This window comes from Rattus rattus, chromosome 4, assembly GCF_011064425.1.
Source record: "Rattus rattus isolate New Zealand chromosome 4, Rrattus_CSIRO_v1, whole genome shotgun sequence".
NCBI classification, from domain to species: Eukaryota; Metazoa; Chordata; class Mammalia; order Rodentia; family Muridae; genus Rattus; species Rattus rattus.
This window is the reverse complement of record NC_046157.1, coordinates 29,103,090-29,119,201: the sequence shown is the minus strand read 5'-3', so window position 1 is coordinate 29,119,201 and position 16,112 is coordinate 29,103,090. Positions and strand designations below refer to the sequence as shown.

The 16,112-nt window shown below is 44.9% G+C and overlaps 1 protein-coding gene across 2 annotated transcripts in view; it reads right to left on the bottom strand.

Moving 5' to 3' along the window:
• Positions 1-7,930: 7,930 nt before the first annotated feature.
• Usf3 (upstream transcription factor family member 3) overlaps positions 7,931-16,112 on the bottom strand; it is a 46,826-nt gene continuing 38,644 nt past the window's right edge. For both annotated transcript variants that reach the window (XM_032900227.1, XM_032900228.1), the window contains one exon: positions 7,931-15,390. In XM_032900227.1, coding sequence (XP_032756118.1) covers positions 8,984-15,390 — 6,407 coding nt within the window. In that variant the 3' untranslated portion in view covers positions 7,931-8,983. The remainder of the gene's footprint in view (positions 15,391-16,112) is intronic.

Below are 16,112 nucleotides of genomic sequence, written 5' to 3'. Positions count from 1 at the left end.
AGCCAGTAAGCAGCACCCTCCATGATCTCCATGTCAGCTCCTGCCTCCATGTTCCAGCCCTGCTTAGGTCCTGTCCTGACTTTCTCCAGTGATCAGATCAGATATGATCTGGTAGGTAAGCTAAGTAAAAGCCTATCCTCCCTGGTTTGCTTTTTGATCATTTTTTTTTTTTCATCACAACAATAGGAACCCTGACTAAGCTACACAGCAAGTTCTAGGCCAACCAAGGCTACATAAGAACTTCTCCCAAATGAATGAAAAACGAAAATATCATATTCAGACTAACAACAGGCAGGCTGACATCCGTTGGCTTCTCCCAGCCTGGCATGTCATGCCCACAAGAAAACATCTGTCTTTTCAAATAGCACATATTAACACAGAAGAAACGCCGTGAACAGACATCAAGCATTTCATAAGAAAGATGAAATGCCCACTTTCAGTGCCAGCAGTGAGTGAAGCTTATAGAGGGTGTGGGAGCGCCTTAACTCATCATCAAATAAACAAAAGTCGTGTCTCCTTGACTTGGCCATTGCCAGGTCCTCCCCTGCCACAGAACAGACACGAGGCTGGAGGTGGCTCGAGCACTACTGGATCTCAGCACTGGTAACTGCCGTCTCTGCTGCTGACCACATCAGAGCCGGAACCGCAGCAGAACGGAGGACTCAGACAGCATCCATTCCTTAGCAACCCTGCAGGGAGAGTTTACAGCATTGGATCAAATCCTGAACCCCTCCCCATGTTCCACATGGAGAAGCTGATGCTTAGAGCAAACACTGTTCCTGAGGTGAAGGACTGCTGCAGAAACCTGAATTTCCAGTCAGTGAGGTGTGACTCAGGTCGGACCAGGCACACACTGTACCACGAGGAAGGTCCAGCCATTATCTGGGTGTGTTTCTACACTCGCAAGACACACAGTCTGGGACGGTATAACGAATGGACATCTGAGCTTATTAACAGAAAAGGTGACGTTCAGAAGATACACGGTGGTTACAGAAACCTAGGTTATAAGGAACCTACAAGGCCATTTGGAGAGTCAGCCAATGAAACTAAAGTTTTGGAGATGTTTGGCTCTCCAAATTAGAATAGCAGGATTCACACAGGATGCTACATCTGTTTCAAAGCCTGTATATGAGATATTATACACACACACACACACACACACACACACACACACGGTATAGTATGTATATAATCTGCATGTTCACTCCATGGCATCAACCAAAAGTCTAGAATCTAACCTAATTGAATCATGGATTTCCAGAAAAGTCCCTGCAACTGTAAGTCCCCCTCTCTCAGTCTGGACCTCAGGTCAGACGCTGACTAGGAGAGGTCACCACTGAATGCCAGCACACCCAGAACAAGCTTAGCTAAGAGCTAAATCCCAAAGCATCCGTAGCTCACATGACTGTGTGGAAAAGCAGTACAATCATCCTATTCAACCCATTCCTACTTAAATGACCAACTGCCGAGCTTTCCCGTGAAGCAGAGTAACCCCTCCTCAGTTTCTCACAGGAAGAAGAGACCAGAGTAGAAGGTAGCGCTACTCAACTAGGTAGACAGAGATGGAGGCCTGAGGGTCAGTCTCAAGTGCAGGGAGGTGGAGAAGAACCAAGATGTTGCCGTTGGACAGATTGGTAGTTGTTGTTTTGCAACAGTGAGGGTAAAAAACCTTTCAAATATAATTTTTTGGTCTTTCCAACAGCTGTGAGGTAGGCAGGGCAGGTAATAGTTAACAACAAAGAAGTAAAAATTAACTATTGTCACCACTGCTACTGCCAGCCTCTTCTGCCTTCCAATGTGAACTGTGTGTGTGTCTGTCTGTCTGCCTGTCTGTCTCCAATCAATTCTGCTCCTCAGAGAATCCTAATACTCAAGGCATAAATGAGACGAACCACTGAGTGTCTGCAGTCCAATGCAAAGGGACACCTTATCTTTGAAATACTTTCTTAATGCCACGCTGCTTTTTTTCTAAGTATTTTTTATTCTGAATTTGGGACTGATCATTTTCGCATTGTTTTTACTCCATCTGTAAACAATACATTGATCTGTAGGGATCCATAGATAATCAAACTTGGGGCCCTTACCACAGAGTTATACCTCAGTCTTACACTTTAAGTAGTTTTGGCCCAGATATATAATGGTGTGCACTTGTGATCACAACTTGAGAGGCTGAGCAGGACGGTTGGTTCCAGGTTGGCGAGGGCTACACAGTGACACCCTATCTCAAAAAATAAAAGCCAAAATAATATAAAGTTTAAGTTTTACAGAAAATAACATGTTTGTGTAGTCTTATACACATTTTTATACTGTACAATCCAGTTTTCCCTTCACAAATTATGCTTGTAAGTTTTCTAAGTTGATGCAGCCATAGTAAAATATCCACCTTTTTTTTTTTTTTAAGACAGGGTCTCACTGTGTAGCTCTGGGTAGACTCAAATTCAGAGATCTGCTTGCTTCTGCAAATGCTGGGACTAAAGATGTGCACCACCATTAGTGGTCCCCAACTTCCTTTGAAAGATGTACCTTTTAATTATGTGTGTGTTGGGTACGCATATGGGGACTGCTGCCTGAAGAGGCCAGAAGAGCCTGTGCCTCTCCCCGAAGCTGGAGTCACAGCTGGTGTGAGTCATCCGTCATGGAGGTTCTCTAGGAACCATCTATGCTGTCACCAGCTAAGGCCACCATCCAGCCCAATACCTTACCTCAATGTCTAAGCTTTCGTCTCTTCCACTGTGAACACAGTTGAGGATTCAGACTGAATCCTCGCTGACCGCTCTTCCACATGTGGAATCCTACGTTTACTTTCTATAACAAGTGTACAGGTTGCAGGCTCTTTTAACAGTTTAGCCCCCCGTCATAACTGATTCACTTGAGGTCTGACACTTAGGAACACGAGCCCAACAGCAATGTGTCATGGGATCTTTTCAAATAGATGGCAAACTTAAATATCCTACTTCAGATGCAAAACAAGCAGATTTGAAGTGAAATAGGCAGGGGAGAAAAAAAAAGAATTCACAATGCAAAAATTGCAAAGTTTATTTTCTTAAATAAAATACTATATTCATATCTATACAAATAATTATTACAACCATTAAAATGTTACATTTGACAATAAAAATTTCAAAACTTTAAACAAGAGCGTGTTTTGGAATATTCACATCCTAATACAATGCATTTGTAAAAAGATGTCAAAATAAACAGGCCCCATTCTTATTTACAAGCGTGGGATAATCCTGATCCTGTTATACGTCTGCTCTGTATTCCGTTACAAAACAAATCGGTTCCCACTAGCATTATAAACCAGGCGGTTTACAGTTATTGGACACAGTGCCCAGCAGAATGCTGGCTGGGTCATAGACAACATAGTACACGACGAAGCACTGAACTCATGCTTCCCTGGTGTTTGCCTACAGTAAGCATCACGCCCAGTGTATCTATAAATAATTTGTGAAGGAAATCATGTTCTCCTCAATTTTCATCATTTTTAAAAAGCCAAAATGAACACACACACACACACACACACACACACACACACACACACACACACACACACAGACAGCTTGCTGAAAGTAGAAGTCTCCTTCACAGTAACACAACTGCAGCATCTTAAGTCACACTGTCTGGTCCCTCCTTGGAAGATAACAGTTCAACACCCCACACGTTCATCACTATAGTCAAGGCCTGCGCTCAAGAGACCTTGCAGATGAAAATGACTTTAAGACTTCAGGAGCAGGAGGGCAGAGATGTCTCAGAAAACGTGAGGATGAAGTTAAACAGGCCGAACTTTAATTTCCTATTAGATATTGCGTGTACAGCAGTATACACAACTGGGCCCAGAAAGTTACTTTTTTAAATAGTGTGCTACAAGAGAGGTTTATCCATGTCTCATGGAATCTAATGGTGGGTTATGCACTCATCCAAAAGAACCTGCCCAATCTTCTCAGCCTAAGTTCACTTGTGTTTATGAAGCACCTGACAGCAGATCTGTGCCCAAAGGAAAGGTTACCACGTAGAGTTTATGCAAATGTAGAAATGACTGCCTGCCACACAAGCTGTGTTTACAGGCTCAGCTACACAACTCGCCAGTGACTGTCTACGGTGGCTCAGGGGTGCTAAGGCAAGAGTGAGAAGCATCGCTGTACTTGTCCCCTGTGAGGTGTTCGACTATTCAGCATGCACCATCCCTGGAGTGCCTTCCCTGCAACACAGGGCTGGCCGGACGGTGTGTTCTGGGATCTAGTCTCAGGATCAGAGGCACAGTTTCACGTAGAGTGCAGGACCAGGGCAGAGGCATGTCATCAGAACCAGAGCTCTGAGCCCAAGGCCCTAGGTGTGGTCTCCCAGCCTGTGTGGACTGAGTCCATCCGAGTGTGGTGAACCCCACAGGAGCTACTAAAAACAGTTTAGATTTCACTACAGGAGAATCAGAGCACAGTTAAGCAAAAAACAGGTAAACAAACAAAACAAACACAAAACCTTGCTTTTTGGTAGAACTTTGGGGAAGGAAAACAAAATGCTAACATTCGGGAATCTCTAAAAAAACTAATTTGCATATACACATTGCAAAATCAGCAGATTAACTCCACACTAGTGTCTCTGGTCATTTGCTAATTGCTGCCCTCCATACGTAACAGCCACAAGCACACTTCCTCCAGGTAGTCGGCATCCACATGACAGGAGTGCCACTCTCAGGTGTCTGAGGATGTGAACTGAAGGCTATTCCATTTTGGTACCACCTTTACCTTTCCTTCTACCAGAGGGAAAAAAATCCACCAGACCAAGGAATGTAGTTATTTTCACATACAAAAATCTCTTAAATCAAGCTTAACTATTAACAATTAAACTAAGAGCATTTTGAGGAATTGTTGCCCTTTAAGAAAGAGGCACAGGGGTTGCCAAGAAATAAACCTGGGCCCCAGTACTACACACCTACCTAACAGGATGGCCCATCACATTCTAATGCGGGGAGGACCCTATCCCAGGGACTTGGTCAGGCTGCCTGCCATCCATTTGATGTGGAACAGCTAAAGGAGTCTACGAGCCTCCTACTTCCCTGTGTGAAGGGAAGTAAAGCCAAGAAGAAACACAGAAGCAAGACTCAACCCTTTGTTGACATTTTAAATGTTTCCATTAGAACATGCTTCTACGTCTTCTTTGGAGTGTAAGTTTTAGCCTCTCTCTGAGATGGCTAATACTAGAAGGCAAGAACAAGGCAAAGGAAGCCCTATAAAATGCTTAAACAACCGTGTGCTTTAAAAAGGCTGATTTAAGTGACTGCCCCGCACTGCAGTTCTGCAGACTTCTGATCTGTGTCTGTGACTGCCACAGACACCTCTGCCTCTCAACCCACAGGTCGATCCCTCAGACTTCCACAATCACACCACGGTGAAAATCCTGCCCTCCCCTCAGAAAGGAAGTGACATCTGACACTTCAGAGCCATTCTAGTAAAATTAAATCTATAACATTTGAAGAAATAAAAGACTTGTACAAACCCAATGTCTATTAAAACATTAAAATGGATTTACTTCATCTGTGATCAACTTATTAACAAACTCATTGAAGAAGTTTGCATAGAGAAATCTAAACATCTTCACTTCTTTAGAACTTCCTGTGGAGCTCTAAAAGGAAGACTGAGAGGAGCGGAGCACTTTCACTGATTCTATGTGATCAATAGTTAGAACAAAAGGATCCATCAAGGACTCGCACTTAGGAAGTAGACATGATTTTGTGTGTTTCCAGAAATTACGAAGCTATCTGTGGAGCTGACAAGCTGAGGACAACTTGAAACTTAACAACAGAACCTACTGCATCTCTGCCATTATTTCAACAGAAATAAGTGGAAAGATAAGTGTTACACTTATCTTTTGGTATTTGGTTTTATTTAGAGATTAACAGAGACCATTTATGTTTCCTCCCCAAATCATGTAGCTTTAGTAATCAACACAGCTAATAGGTACCCAGACTTTCAAACCAGGCAGGAGCACAGTGAGAACTCTTTCTCATCTGAGCCCATGTATGAAATGATCTCTAACACACAAATCTACAGTATCTTTATTTAGAGCCACATGTGAGCAGGAGCCCAATTATCTACAGACCTTTATGTCTCTCTACAGATGGTCACAAAAAGCTGAAAGCCAGACAGCATCACAGTGCAGTATTCTTACCATTAAAGCCTCGGTGCAGAGCTGAGCTGCAGACCGTCAACCAAACAAAAATACCCAAAGTAGCAACGGGCTATAGGACCTTTATGCTGCACTCTCGAGTGGCGCCTCTCAGCAGAGTGGCAGAATGCGCTCTTTCCCGGCTACCTAGGAGGCCGAGGCCAGGCCAGTCTGGACAACACGGCAAGATCCCTGTCTCAGAAACACAGCGCAAACCTGAGCTTTGTCCATGTCATGTCACCTTAGTTCAAACTGAGCAAGTCTGTCCTTCAGAACTCAAGAGCCACCATGATGTGAGGATACCTATCTGAAAGGCAGACAGCCACCAAGAGAAGGTGGGACAGGAATGACTGGCTATACAGAACACTACCCTTAGTGAAGCTGGCAGATTGGACCTGTCAAGAGCAAAGAAAATGATGAATATGCGTGCCCGAAAGCAATTGATAAATGTTCTCTTTCCCTCAGTCCATTTCCTATTGTGGTGTTCACGAGTCAAGTATTACACTGTGAAGTCCTCTTCCCCCCCGCAAGAATACTATGCAGGAAAGAAACACAGGTTTGCCTTGCTCACCAGGAGGGGTGCTTTTCAAGGGCAGCAGACGCAGAGTGGGATGGTGAAACACGTGACCAGGAATAAGTGACCCTTTTGCTGAGTCTTTAGAAAGGCATTCAGTGGTAACTGCTCTGATCAGGCCCTGGGTGGCTTCCTTAGTATAAAAAGCAAACCAAAACTAAAAAACAAAACAAAACAAAACAAAAAAACCAAGCAAACGAAACCTTCCATACTAAACCTCTGCTGGTCCTTGGGCTTCCTGGGAGCCAAGCGGGCCCATTCTGTGTACCTTTCCCTCTATTCGGCTTTTAACAGAGTGTAGCAACAGTTGAAAGTTACGCTTTAAGAGTTTTTAAAAATTCAGTACATACAACTTCTTCTTAGCTTTAACTTCTCAAGACTCAACATGTTTTCAAATTCATTACTAATTCATTGGGGTTCAAGATGTCTACAGTAGGACCCTTTTCCTCCTATTGGGTTGCCTTGTCCGGCCTGGATATGAGCGGCTGTGCCTGGTCTTGTAACTTATCACGTTGTGTTCAGTTGATGTCCCTGGGTAGCCTGCTTTTTGGGGAGGGGGGATGGTGGAGGACTGAATCTGGGGGAGAGGGAAGGTGGGTGGGGCTGAGAACTGCAGTTGGGATGTAATGTTTGAGAGAATAAAAAAAAAAATCTACCCTATGTTTTCCTATGCTTTAGAACAGGGGCTCTCTACCTGTGGGTTGTGACCCATTTGGGGGTCAAATGACTCTGTCAAAGGGGTCACCTAAGACCATCAGAAACCACATATTTACATTACAATTTGTAACAGTAGCAAAATTACAGCTATGAAGTAGCAATGAAACTAAATTTATGGTTGGGAGTCATTAGAACATGAGGAACCGGTTAAAGGGTCACAGCGTTAGGGCAGAGAACCTGCTATACAGCCAGCCTCAACTGCCCACTTGCAGACAGCAGTTCTACAGTCATTTCAACTTGGTTATTTCCAATGGAGACAAGATATCTATTTATCACGTGCAGCATGATAAATAAATATGCATGTATGATATACATCTCCAATAGTGAGGACCAGGCTCTACTTGAAAACCCATTTCCACACCCACTCTCACTCATGAACAGACATACATAATGAATGTATTTTTGTGAAGCACCATTTCATACCTACAAGAAAAATAATTCATTTTCTTATTATAATTGTTATGAAGGACAATAATGTAATTTACAATGCCATATTTAATATAAATAATCAGCAAATGAAAAGACAGCTTAAAACTCTACTCTGAAGTATCTGAAAGGCTCAAAGTGTCTTCTAAACACAATATTTTCTGAACAGTTCTAACATTTAAGTGATTGTAAATTAATGTATTTTAAGACCAAATAAATAGAATGAAGAGAGAATACAAAATCAATTCAACTAGTGAAGTACTAGTCACTAACCGACACCAGGAAAACCACAATACAACTGCTGTTATTCTTTGGCCTGATGCAAAACCCAAGTACTAAGTGGAAAACATTTCTGTATTTTGTCTTAGCTTTGTATTTTTAAGGCTCATTGTCTAAGGAAGACTTTTACTTTACAGAATCTTGGCACATTAAAGGAGAATGTGGCTCCCTACCTTGAAGAACAAGACATGAAATTTAGGTAGTTTATTAAAAAATTATAATTAAGAAAGAAGTCTCTGTATCAAAGCTCAGGAATGAAGGCTGATCAAACACTTCATTTATTTTCTACCTGCCTGATATTTTTACTTATGGGAATTCAACTCATTATCAATTCATTACTTGCCATGGTTCAGAACTGTTAGATGTTGACATGGACAAGCACCTATGACGAATCATGATTTCTTTCAAGTTGCTTTTACTTTTGGATTTGCAACCTAACCATCCCGACCATCTCAACTATTCATTTTACAACTTCTCAACAACTGAGTTCAGAATCTCAGTTCCCCCTCCCACCCAGCATGTGCCAAGATCTCTTCGCCTTCTGGCTGATTAGTACTTAGGGAATAAAAGATTACAAATCAAGCTTGGAAAGGTAAGTCACTTAGAAGATTAAAGAAAGCACATGACTCAGAAATAAAAGATGATTGTTTTGACAACCCCAGTGTATGCATCCTCTCTGACATGGCTTCTTGTAGACAGAAGCTAATGGAAAAACGGTTATCCAATACAAAGACACATATCCACATAAGCTCTCTCAATGCACATCTGTATACAGAAGAACAGTTGTCATTTCAACCCAAACCATTACAGTCAGTTTCTCTGGATTTAGACAGCTGAGCTGCAATCATGACCTAAAATATGGCTTATGTTGTGAGCAGGTCTGTTTGAGGACTGCTTGGAAGAGTCAGACGCAGAGGAGTTTGCTATGGTAAGCAAAGGTGACATTGCTGAGCCATCGGGAAGAGCCGCTATTTCCGGAAACAATGACGTCATATTAAAATTGGATAGGTGAGAGTTGGCCATGTGCATTGGCGGCATCTCGGGGAGAAGAGGGAAACTTGGCTGAGCAAAGCCAACAGGTCTGGGAGGAGATAAAATGGATCCAAATCGGTTGTTTAGACTTCCACTGTTCACTTTCTCTGTGCTAGGATTGGAGAACATTTGATTAGAAAAATAAGGGATTGAGATGTCATTGGACAGAGTGGGATGAGCAGGAGAGTAGGGTGGGTAGAAGGAGGGGAGAGTGTTCTGCGGATCTACTGGGATGAGAGCCGGAGCTCGGGTGGCACTAGGCTGAGTAGCCTGTGGAATGAAGGAAGTATTAGCATTTATTGGTGGATTCATGCCACCCTCAGGAATAAAAGGAAAACCAAAGTTTTGTGACAGTGAATGCTGGTCAGGACCCGAATTATCATTAGGTACTTGTGGACTGTCAGGCATGAAGCGGACAATACTTCCTCTCTTCTCTGCAGCAGGCTGTTGTCGTCCAAGAATCATACTGCCACTAGTGGAGAGAGGAAGATGAGGAAGACTTGGATCAAAGACATTACTGTGCCTTTGATTTCCAGAACGAGTCCTTTCAGGCTGGCGGATTTTGGAACCACTGCTATCCTGCAGGGGATGTCTTGATCTCTGGGCAACTGAGGAGTTAGCCTGACGCACGGGAGGCCCTTGGTCAGCATTCCCATGAGACACAGATGGGTGTGGCAAAGTTGGCCTTGCAACCCCATGCATGTTGGATGTGACAGGAGGGTTCATGTGGCCCTTGGCCCCATGACTGTCAGTAATCCTCATGGGATTGGACTTCTGTACAGAAACATTGGGACTTGTGTTTCGACCTTGAATATCCCCTGAGGAAGAGGAACTGGAGAAAGGAATATTCAAAGTGCTGTTCCTGGGGTTAATTGCACCTAAAGACATGTCACAACTCTCCCTATTCTGACTCTCACTCTCTCTTCTGATATGAACACTTTCACGAGCTGGAGGACAATTATACTCAATTGTTGAAGACGGACCACATTGTGTATTCCTTGGATGTTCTGAGAGTGACCTTTGACTCCCAATGACCTGATCACCAAGGTGAGGAGCAAGCAGACTCTGCATGAAACTCTGGTGACATGTGTTCTCACTATCCCTTGGTGGGACAGCATTTCCTGTTGGGATGCTCTGAACTGGCGGATAAGATAATCTCTTTTGTCGGTCTATTGGTGGTGGACCAGTGTTTTGACTAATTCGAAAAGCCTGGGACTGCATACCCCTCAGTGATGGTGCAGGGTTACCTATTTCATTGTTTCTTGAAGATTGTACTTCAAAATTACTCTGGGGCTGTTGGCTGGCTGCCCCTGGTTTGAATGTCTGGCAATCAGAAAGGCGGATATCTGAGGTGACAGTATGATCCATGCGACCCTGCATATTATGAAGTGCCAAGCTCTTATTTCTGGGAACGTCAAGATAGCTTCTCATCTCAAGCTGATCTGAAACCCTAGTACCCTGAATTGATATGCCCAGTCTCTGTTCTGAAGTAGAAGACGACTTTCCAATGAGTGCTTCAGCAGAGTAACTTGACACTCGGTTTCTCTCTGGCCTGTGTGGAGCACAGGTCATGTCTGAAGACCTAGTCACAATACTTGGTTGGGACACCATTTGCTGCTCTAAGCCTCTTGATGGTAAAAGCCTCTGCATTGGATTATGCCCAGATACATGATCGGAAGAAACCGCTGAACCCTGCTGTCTGCTCCCAACATCCTGTTGCTGGTGTAGAACGTCCTGACTGAGATGGTTCTGGGGATGGCTGTGGTGGCCCCGGCTAGTTGAAGGGTTTTCGCAGCTCTTCTCTGGCTGGGAACTAGCAAAGTGTTGTTGTAGCTGTTGCTGCATCTGTTGATGGTGAGGATGTGGTTGGCTGCTCTTGGGTCTCGACTGATCAGTCCCATGGTGTTTGGGTGGTAAGGATAGCTGAGCTGTGGGAGCGCCCTGAACAAGATTCCTTTTCTTCTGCATCTGAACTTCCTGCTGTAGAGTTCTCTGTTGGTGCACGATATGGGGCTGGGAGTGGACAGCATTATCTGCATGAGGCACATGATGCTGCAGCTGATACAAGTGATGCCTCTCTCTTAGCTGCCCTGCTTGCTGCTGCTGCTGCTTGAGGTACAGATGGTTGGTGTGAAGGTGAGACACGCCTTGAGGGGGCACATGCTGCTGCAGTGCCTGCAGATGTTGGCCTGCCTGGGCTTGCTGCGGCTGCTCAGCCACGGAAGGCTGAGGGTTACACTGAACATCTGCCTGCCTCAGTACAGGAGCCGCAAAGTTGTTACCAGCTGGGAATAACCGCGTGAGGCCATCTCCATGTGCTGGGTTGCTAACAGGAACAACTGAGGTTGAAGAGTTGGGCGTGATCTGACTCGCCATCATTTGAGTTTGATCAGGAATGTTGTCTGGAGTCCGGCTCATCAGGGGCATACTTTCAAGCCTGAGAGGGGCTGGCTGACAATGCTTTTGACGTTTGGCCGAAGACAGTAAAAGATCATCTTGTACAGTGCGCTTTGCAGAATCTTTACGACCTTCATGACTAGGCTTTGAGAGCGGTTCTTGACCCTGTGGATTTGGTATGGAGCTAGCCATGCTGTTCAGCTGTTCCTGGGAATATTCTGTCATTAGAGGCGGCACAGGAGGCTGGCTGCCATAAGCACTGGATGCAACAGTCATATTAACAGTCACAGGAATAGAAGCTTGATCTGAGCTCTGAGATAGACCCGCACAGCTGACCAGAGGACGGCTGATGCTGTTCTGATGGGTGAGACTCGGTGGCTGAGAGGCTGACACCTGTAATGGGGGATTCGATGCTTTAATTCCCAGAGAACAGCTTGGCTTTTCAAGAGGCCTATCGACTGTCACTTCCACTGAATCCTGAGAGTTAAATTCATTTGGTGTTGGATCTGCCTGTCCCGTGCAAGTCTCCTTGTGGATCTGTGGTTTAAAGGGCTGGTCTCCCTCTAAAGAGGTTTCAGAAGGCTTTGGAGTAACATCCTTCAGATCAGCCTGTGTGCCAAGCCTTCCCTTCTCAATGCTCTCCTGGTCTAAAATAGCTCTTGCAGCAAGGGCCACAATGTCAGTTTGCTCTGCAAAGGTGCAACTGTCACATGTGTTAGTTGTACTGCTGGTCACATCTTCTCGAGCTGTTTCGGGAAGCATGGAGGCAACCGAGAAACTACGACTACTGCCAGAGCTGGTTGACATAGGAGAGTCAGCCTGCCTACTGGTGAGCAAAGAGCCATGAATAACCTCCTGGTCAGGGAGGCAGGAGTGGGGCTGTGGCGGATCTCTGTCGTCACTCGTCAGTAGTAGTTCCTGCTTGGGATGCAAATCAACACTAGGATCACCTATCTTAGAACTTTCTGGAGAAAAGTCAGGATGGTCCATCTGGACTTGGAGAGATGTCCTCTGAAGGTCCTTTTCTTTAGCAAGGTCAGACAGCAGCATAGTTAGTCCTTGCCCCTTTAAAGGCCCTGCTGCTTGCATGGTGTCCAGTGACTCCTGCTGAACCGGGCAAGGTTCTGCCACAATTTCTACCTCAGAGATACAGACAGTGTTTGAAGTGCTTGTAGTGGATGGCATACCAGAAACCTGAGGAACCAAACTCTCGGATTCGGTAGGAGATGGAGTCAACACATTGGCTGAAGCACAGGATTTCGTAGCATTGGGCAGTGCTACAGAGCATGGTGGTGTACCCTGAGATGACTCTTGCAAAATGGGAGTAGAATCTTTGGATTTCGCTGGGGCCAATGCAAGTTGCTCATTTGTTTCAGATTCTCGGGAGGATGAGCTACAGTCTTCTGCTGATTTAGATTTGGGATCAGACTCAGGGATCACTGATTCAGAATTCAGAATGTCCAAAGAATGTGAAGCGGAAATACTAACACTCTTTGACTGGGACACAGGCACAGATGACAGGCCAACAGGGAGGCCGTTCAGCAGTCCATCACTACATGATGGCTCTGCTGAGCTGTCCATTCCGGGGCCATCCACCTTGCCCACATCTCTGACTGAATTCAGGGGACATGCTGGTTTGTTAGCTGCTAAGTGTTTCTTGGCACTTGGCTTCTTGCTCAGCCTTTTTGATTTCATGGTAGAGGGCAAACAAGTGACGGTGTTTGTTGAGGAAGCTGCTGCAAGGCTATAAGTAGTGGACTGCGTGGCTGAATTTTCTGCTGTCATGGTAGGTGCTACAGTTGTTAGTGAAACACAGTTAGTGGGGCTAGTTTGACTGTTTGCAGAAGTTTGAGGATTAGCAGACTGGCTAATAGACAACTGTACACAGCTTTGTCCAGCCATCTGTGATATGCTTTGATTGAGGCTGGCCAAAGCCCCAAATGTGTTCAGGGCAACATTGGTATTTGGATCTTCGCTGGTGGTGGGTTGAATGATTTGCATAGGGCTTTGATTTGTAGTTCCTGATGAGGACATCACAGGCTGCAAAGCAAAGAGCTGTCCGTTTAAAGAAATGGTTTGAGGCTGCTGTTGGTTTGACATGGTAACAGAAAAAGTCTGTGCTGAGTTAGATGTGGACAGAGATGAAGGTCTTGGTAATATATGGACAAGATGCTTTCCTCCAAAAGTCTGTGGGGCTGGCACGTTTTGCACTGAATTATGAGACCCTATTATAGCACTGGCTCCATTGACAGGGAGTCGAACAGGACCAGGATGGGGAGCAGAGAGGAGTGGCAATGGGTTCTGATTAGCCGCCTGTATGATGACAATCTGTTGACCTACTGCTTGGTTGGAAACCTCTGCCCTCATCATTGCTGGGCATGGGGTTGTGCTGGGTGGCTGAAGAATGATGACATTTTGGTTAGTTGGAGCTGCAGTGACACCTGACCCAACAGGTTGAGCCATCTGAATCACTTGCATTGCTGAATTCAGGGGAAGGATATTTTTTGGAGGCTGAGATTTAACTTGTGGTTGGGCAATTAGTGGTTGCATAGGTAAGGGTGGGCATGAAGGCAAAGTTACCACTATCTGCTCAACTGCCTGCCCATCTGTTGGAGGAGAATTGTTGAAGGTGATCCCTGTAGCCACATGCTTGTGGTTGCTTGGGGTAGGGCTGGTACCACACTCGTTTAATGCTGGAGTCGAAGCAGAAGATGGTGGCTGGCTTAAAGGCTGGATAGTGTTTCCGGCCAGGTGCAATGTAGTCCATGTTGTCTGTGTGTTTCCGGCTGAAGAGATTCGGGTAAGGCTGTTGATGTTTTTTAATTCTGAAGCACTGACACTTGAGGAAGGCAGAGAACAAGAAAGAGTCCAACCACCTTCCAAAGGAGTTGCAGAAAGACTGCTCACTGGGAGGGCACTCTTAGATACTGCAGTGTGAGCTGGTACCACTGCTGCTGCTGTATTGGTTGGGTCCACAGTCTTGCTAACACTCACTGGAGAAGAGCTACCTGTAGATCTGGGAGGCTGGGAGGACACTGGGGTGGTAACTGACACAAGGGTGTTTTGTGAGTCTGCACTGGAGCCCTGTGTGGCCAGGCTGGACTTGGTTTCGTGGTGCACCCCTGGGGCAGCTGCTGAATTGCTGGAGGAGGTGCCTGAGACACTCTCGACTGTTTTCTTTGATGATTTGGGGCTCTCCTGCGCGTTGCTATTTTCTGAAGCATTTTGATCATTTAGGCATGTATTCAAGGAACGATGTTGGTGAGTGTCAGGGCCAACTGAAGTGGTGACTACTGAGCCACCAGTGGCACCGAGTGCACTTGATTGGCTTTCAGAAGTAGAAAGTTCGAGAATGTTTTGAGCAGAAATGGCAGTGGGAAGACAAAGGGGAACAGACTGGTTGGCAGCCAGTGCAGACACTGTAGTCTGATGCCACGGCTTGTTCTCAGAAGGGTAAATTCCAGAAATAGACACAGGAGTCACAAGCTTGCAGGGCCTCTGCACTGGCACCACATTGGCGGTTTGCTTTTGCAAGCCGTGACCAACATTAAAGGTTATCCCCTGGACAGCTGTCCCTTGGCTGTTTCCCCCAGGTTGGCTCCCGTTGGAATAAACAATGATGTTTTTCTGGACCTGGTCACTTGGAATAACAACAGACACCTTTGAGGTTTTCAGATTTCCTTTCCAGTGGATTGTGGGGTCATCATATAAGCATATGTCATTTGCTTTCAACAATTCAATATATCGGCCATTTTCTTTTTGGATTTCTTCTAGTTGTTTCCGTAGTTTTTTTATTTCTTCAGCTAAAATATTAGAAATAAAGATGTAAAAATACAGGTGATGTCAGTAATTATAACAACTTAAGCAAACCCATATGTGCTAAGCCACTGAATTCCAATTTTGGCCTTAAGATGCCTCAGCAGAGCCAGGAGCTCTCTGCTGCTGCAAGGTTTTCTTCTTAGAGTAGTACCTCAAGACTCTCTTAAATTCCTTTTAAACATTACACCTTTAAAGGCCAACCACTGAAAATCTCCTATGGTGTAGAAGTCTCAACGTTCTGACTCAAAACCTTTCCAGTAACACAGCTAACAGAGGAAACAAGGGAAGACAGACTGATAACTGGTAACATGCTTTTGATAAGCTAAACGCCTCTTTGTTCAGGGTTCCAAGGGTAGGGCTACCACAACTGACGGTCTCTTACTAGTATGATGCAGAATGCTGAGGTGTAGCCCATAACTTAGTTCTTGACTAGGCCTCAGCTCAAATCCATCAATTTGTGAGACAGTTTTCAAAGCAGCCTGACATGGTAGTAGTCCAAGGGTGGCCAGGACATGTTAGATCCTCACAGCTACTCCTGGACGACACTTGTGTTATTATCAGGGCTGATTGGTATAATTCTTGATTCTGCTAATGCTCTATCTGACTGACAAAACCATGCCAGGCACTACCATCCCTTTCATCAATCAGCTTTGGCTGGCCCTCTGAATTTTCATAGTTGAAATGAATTACACTTATTATAATCTTA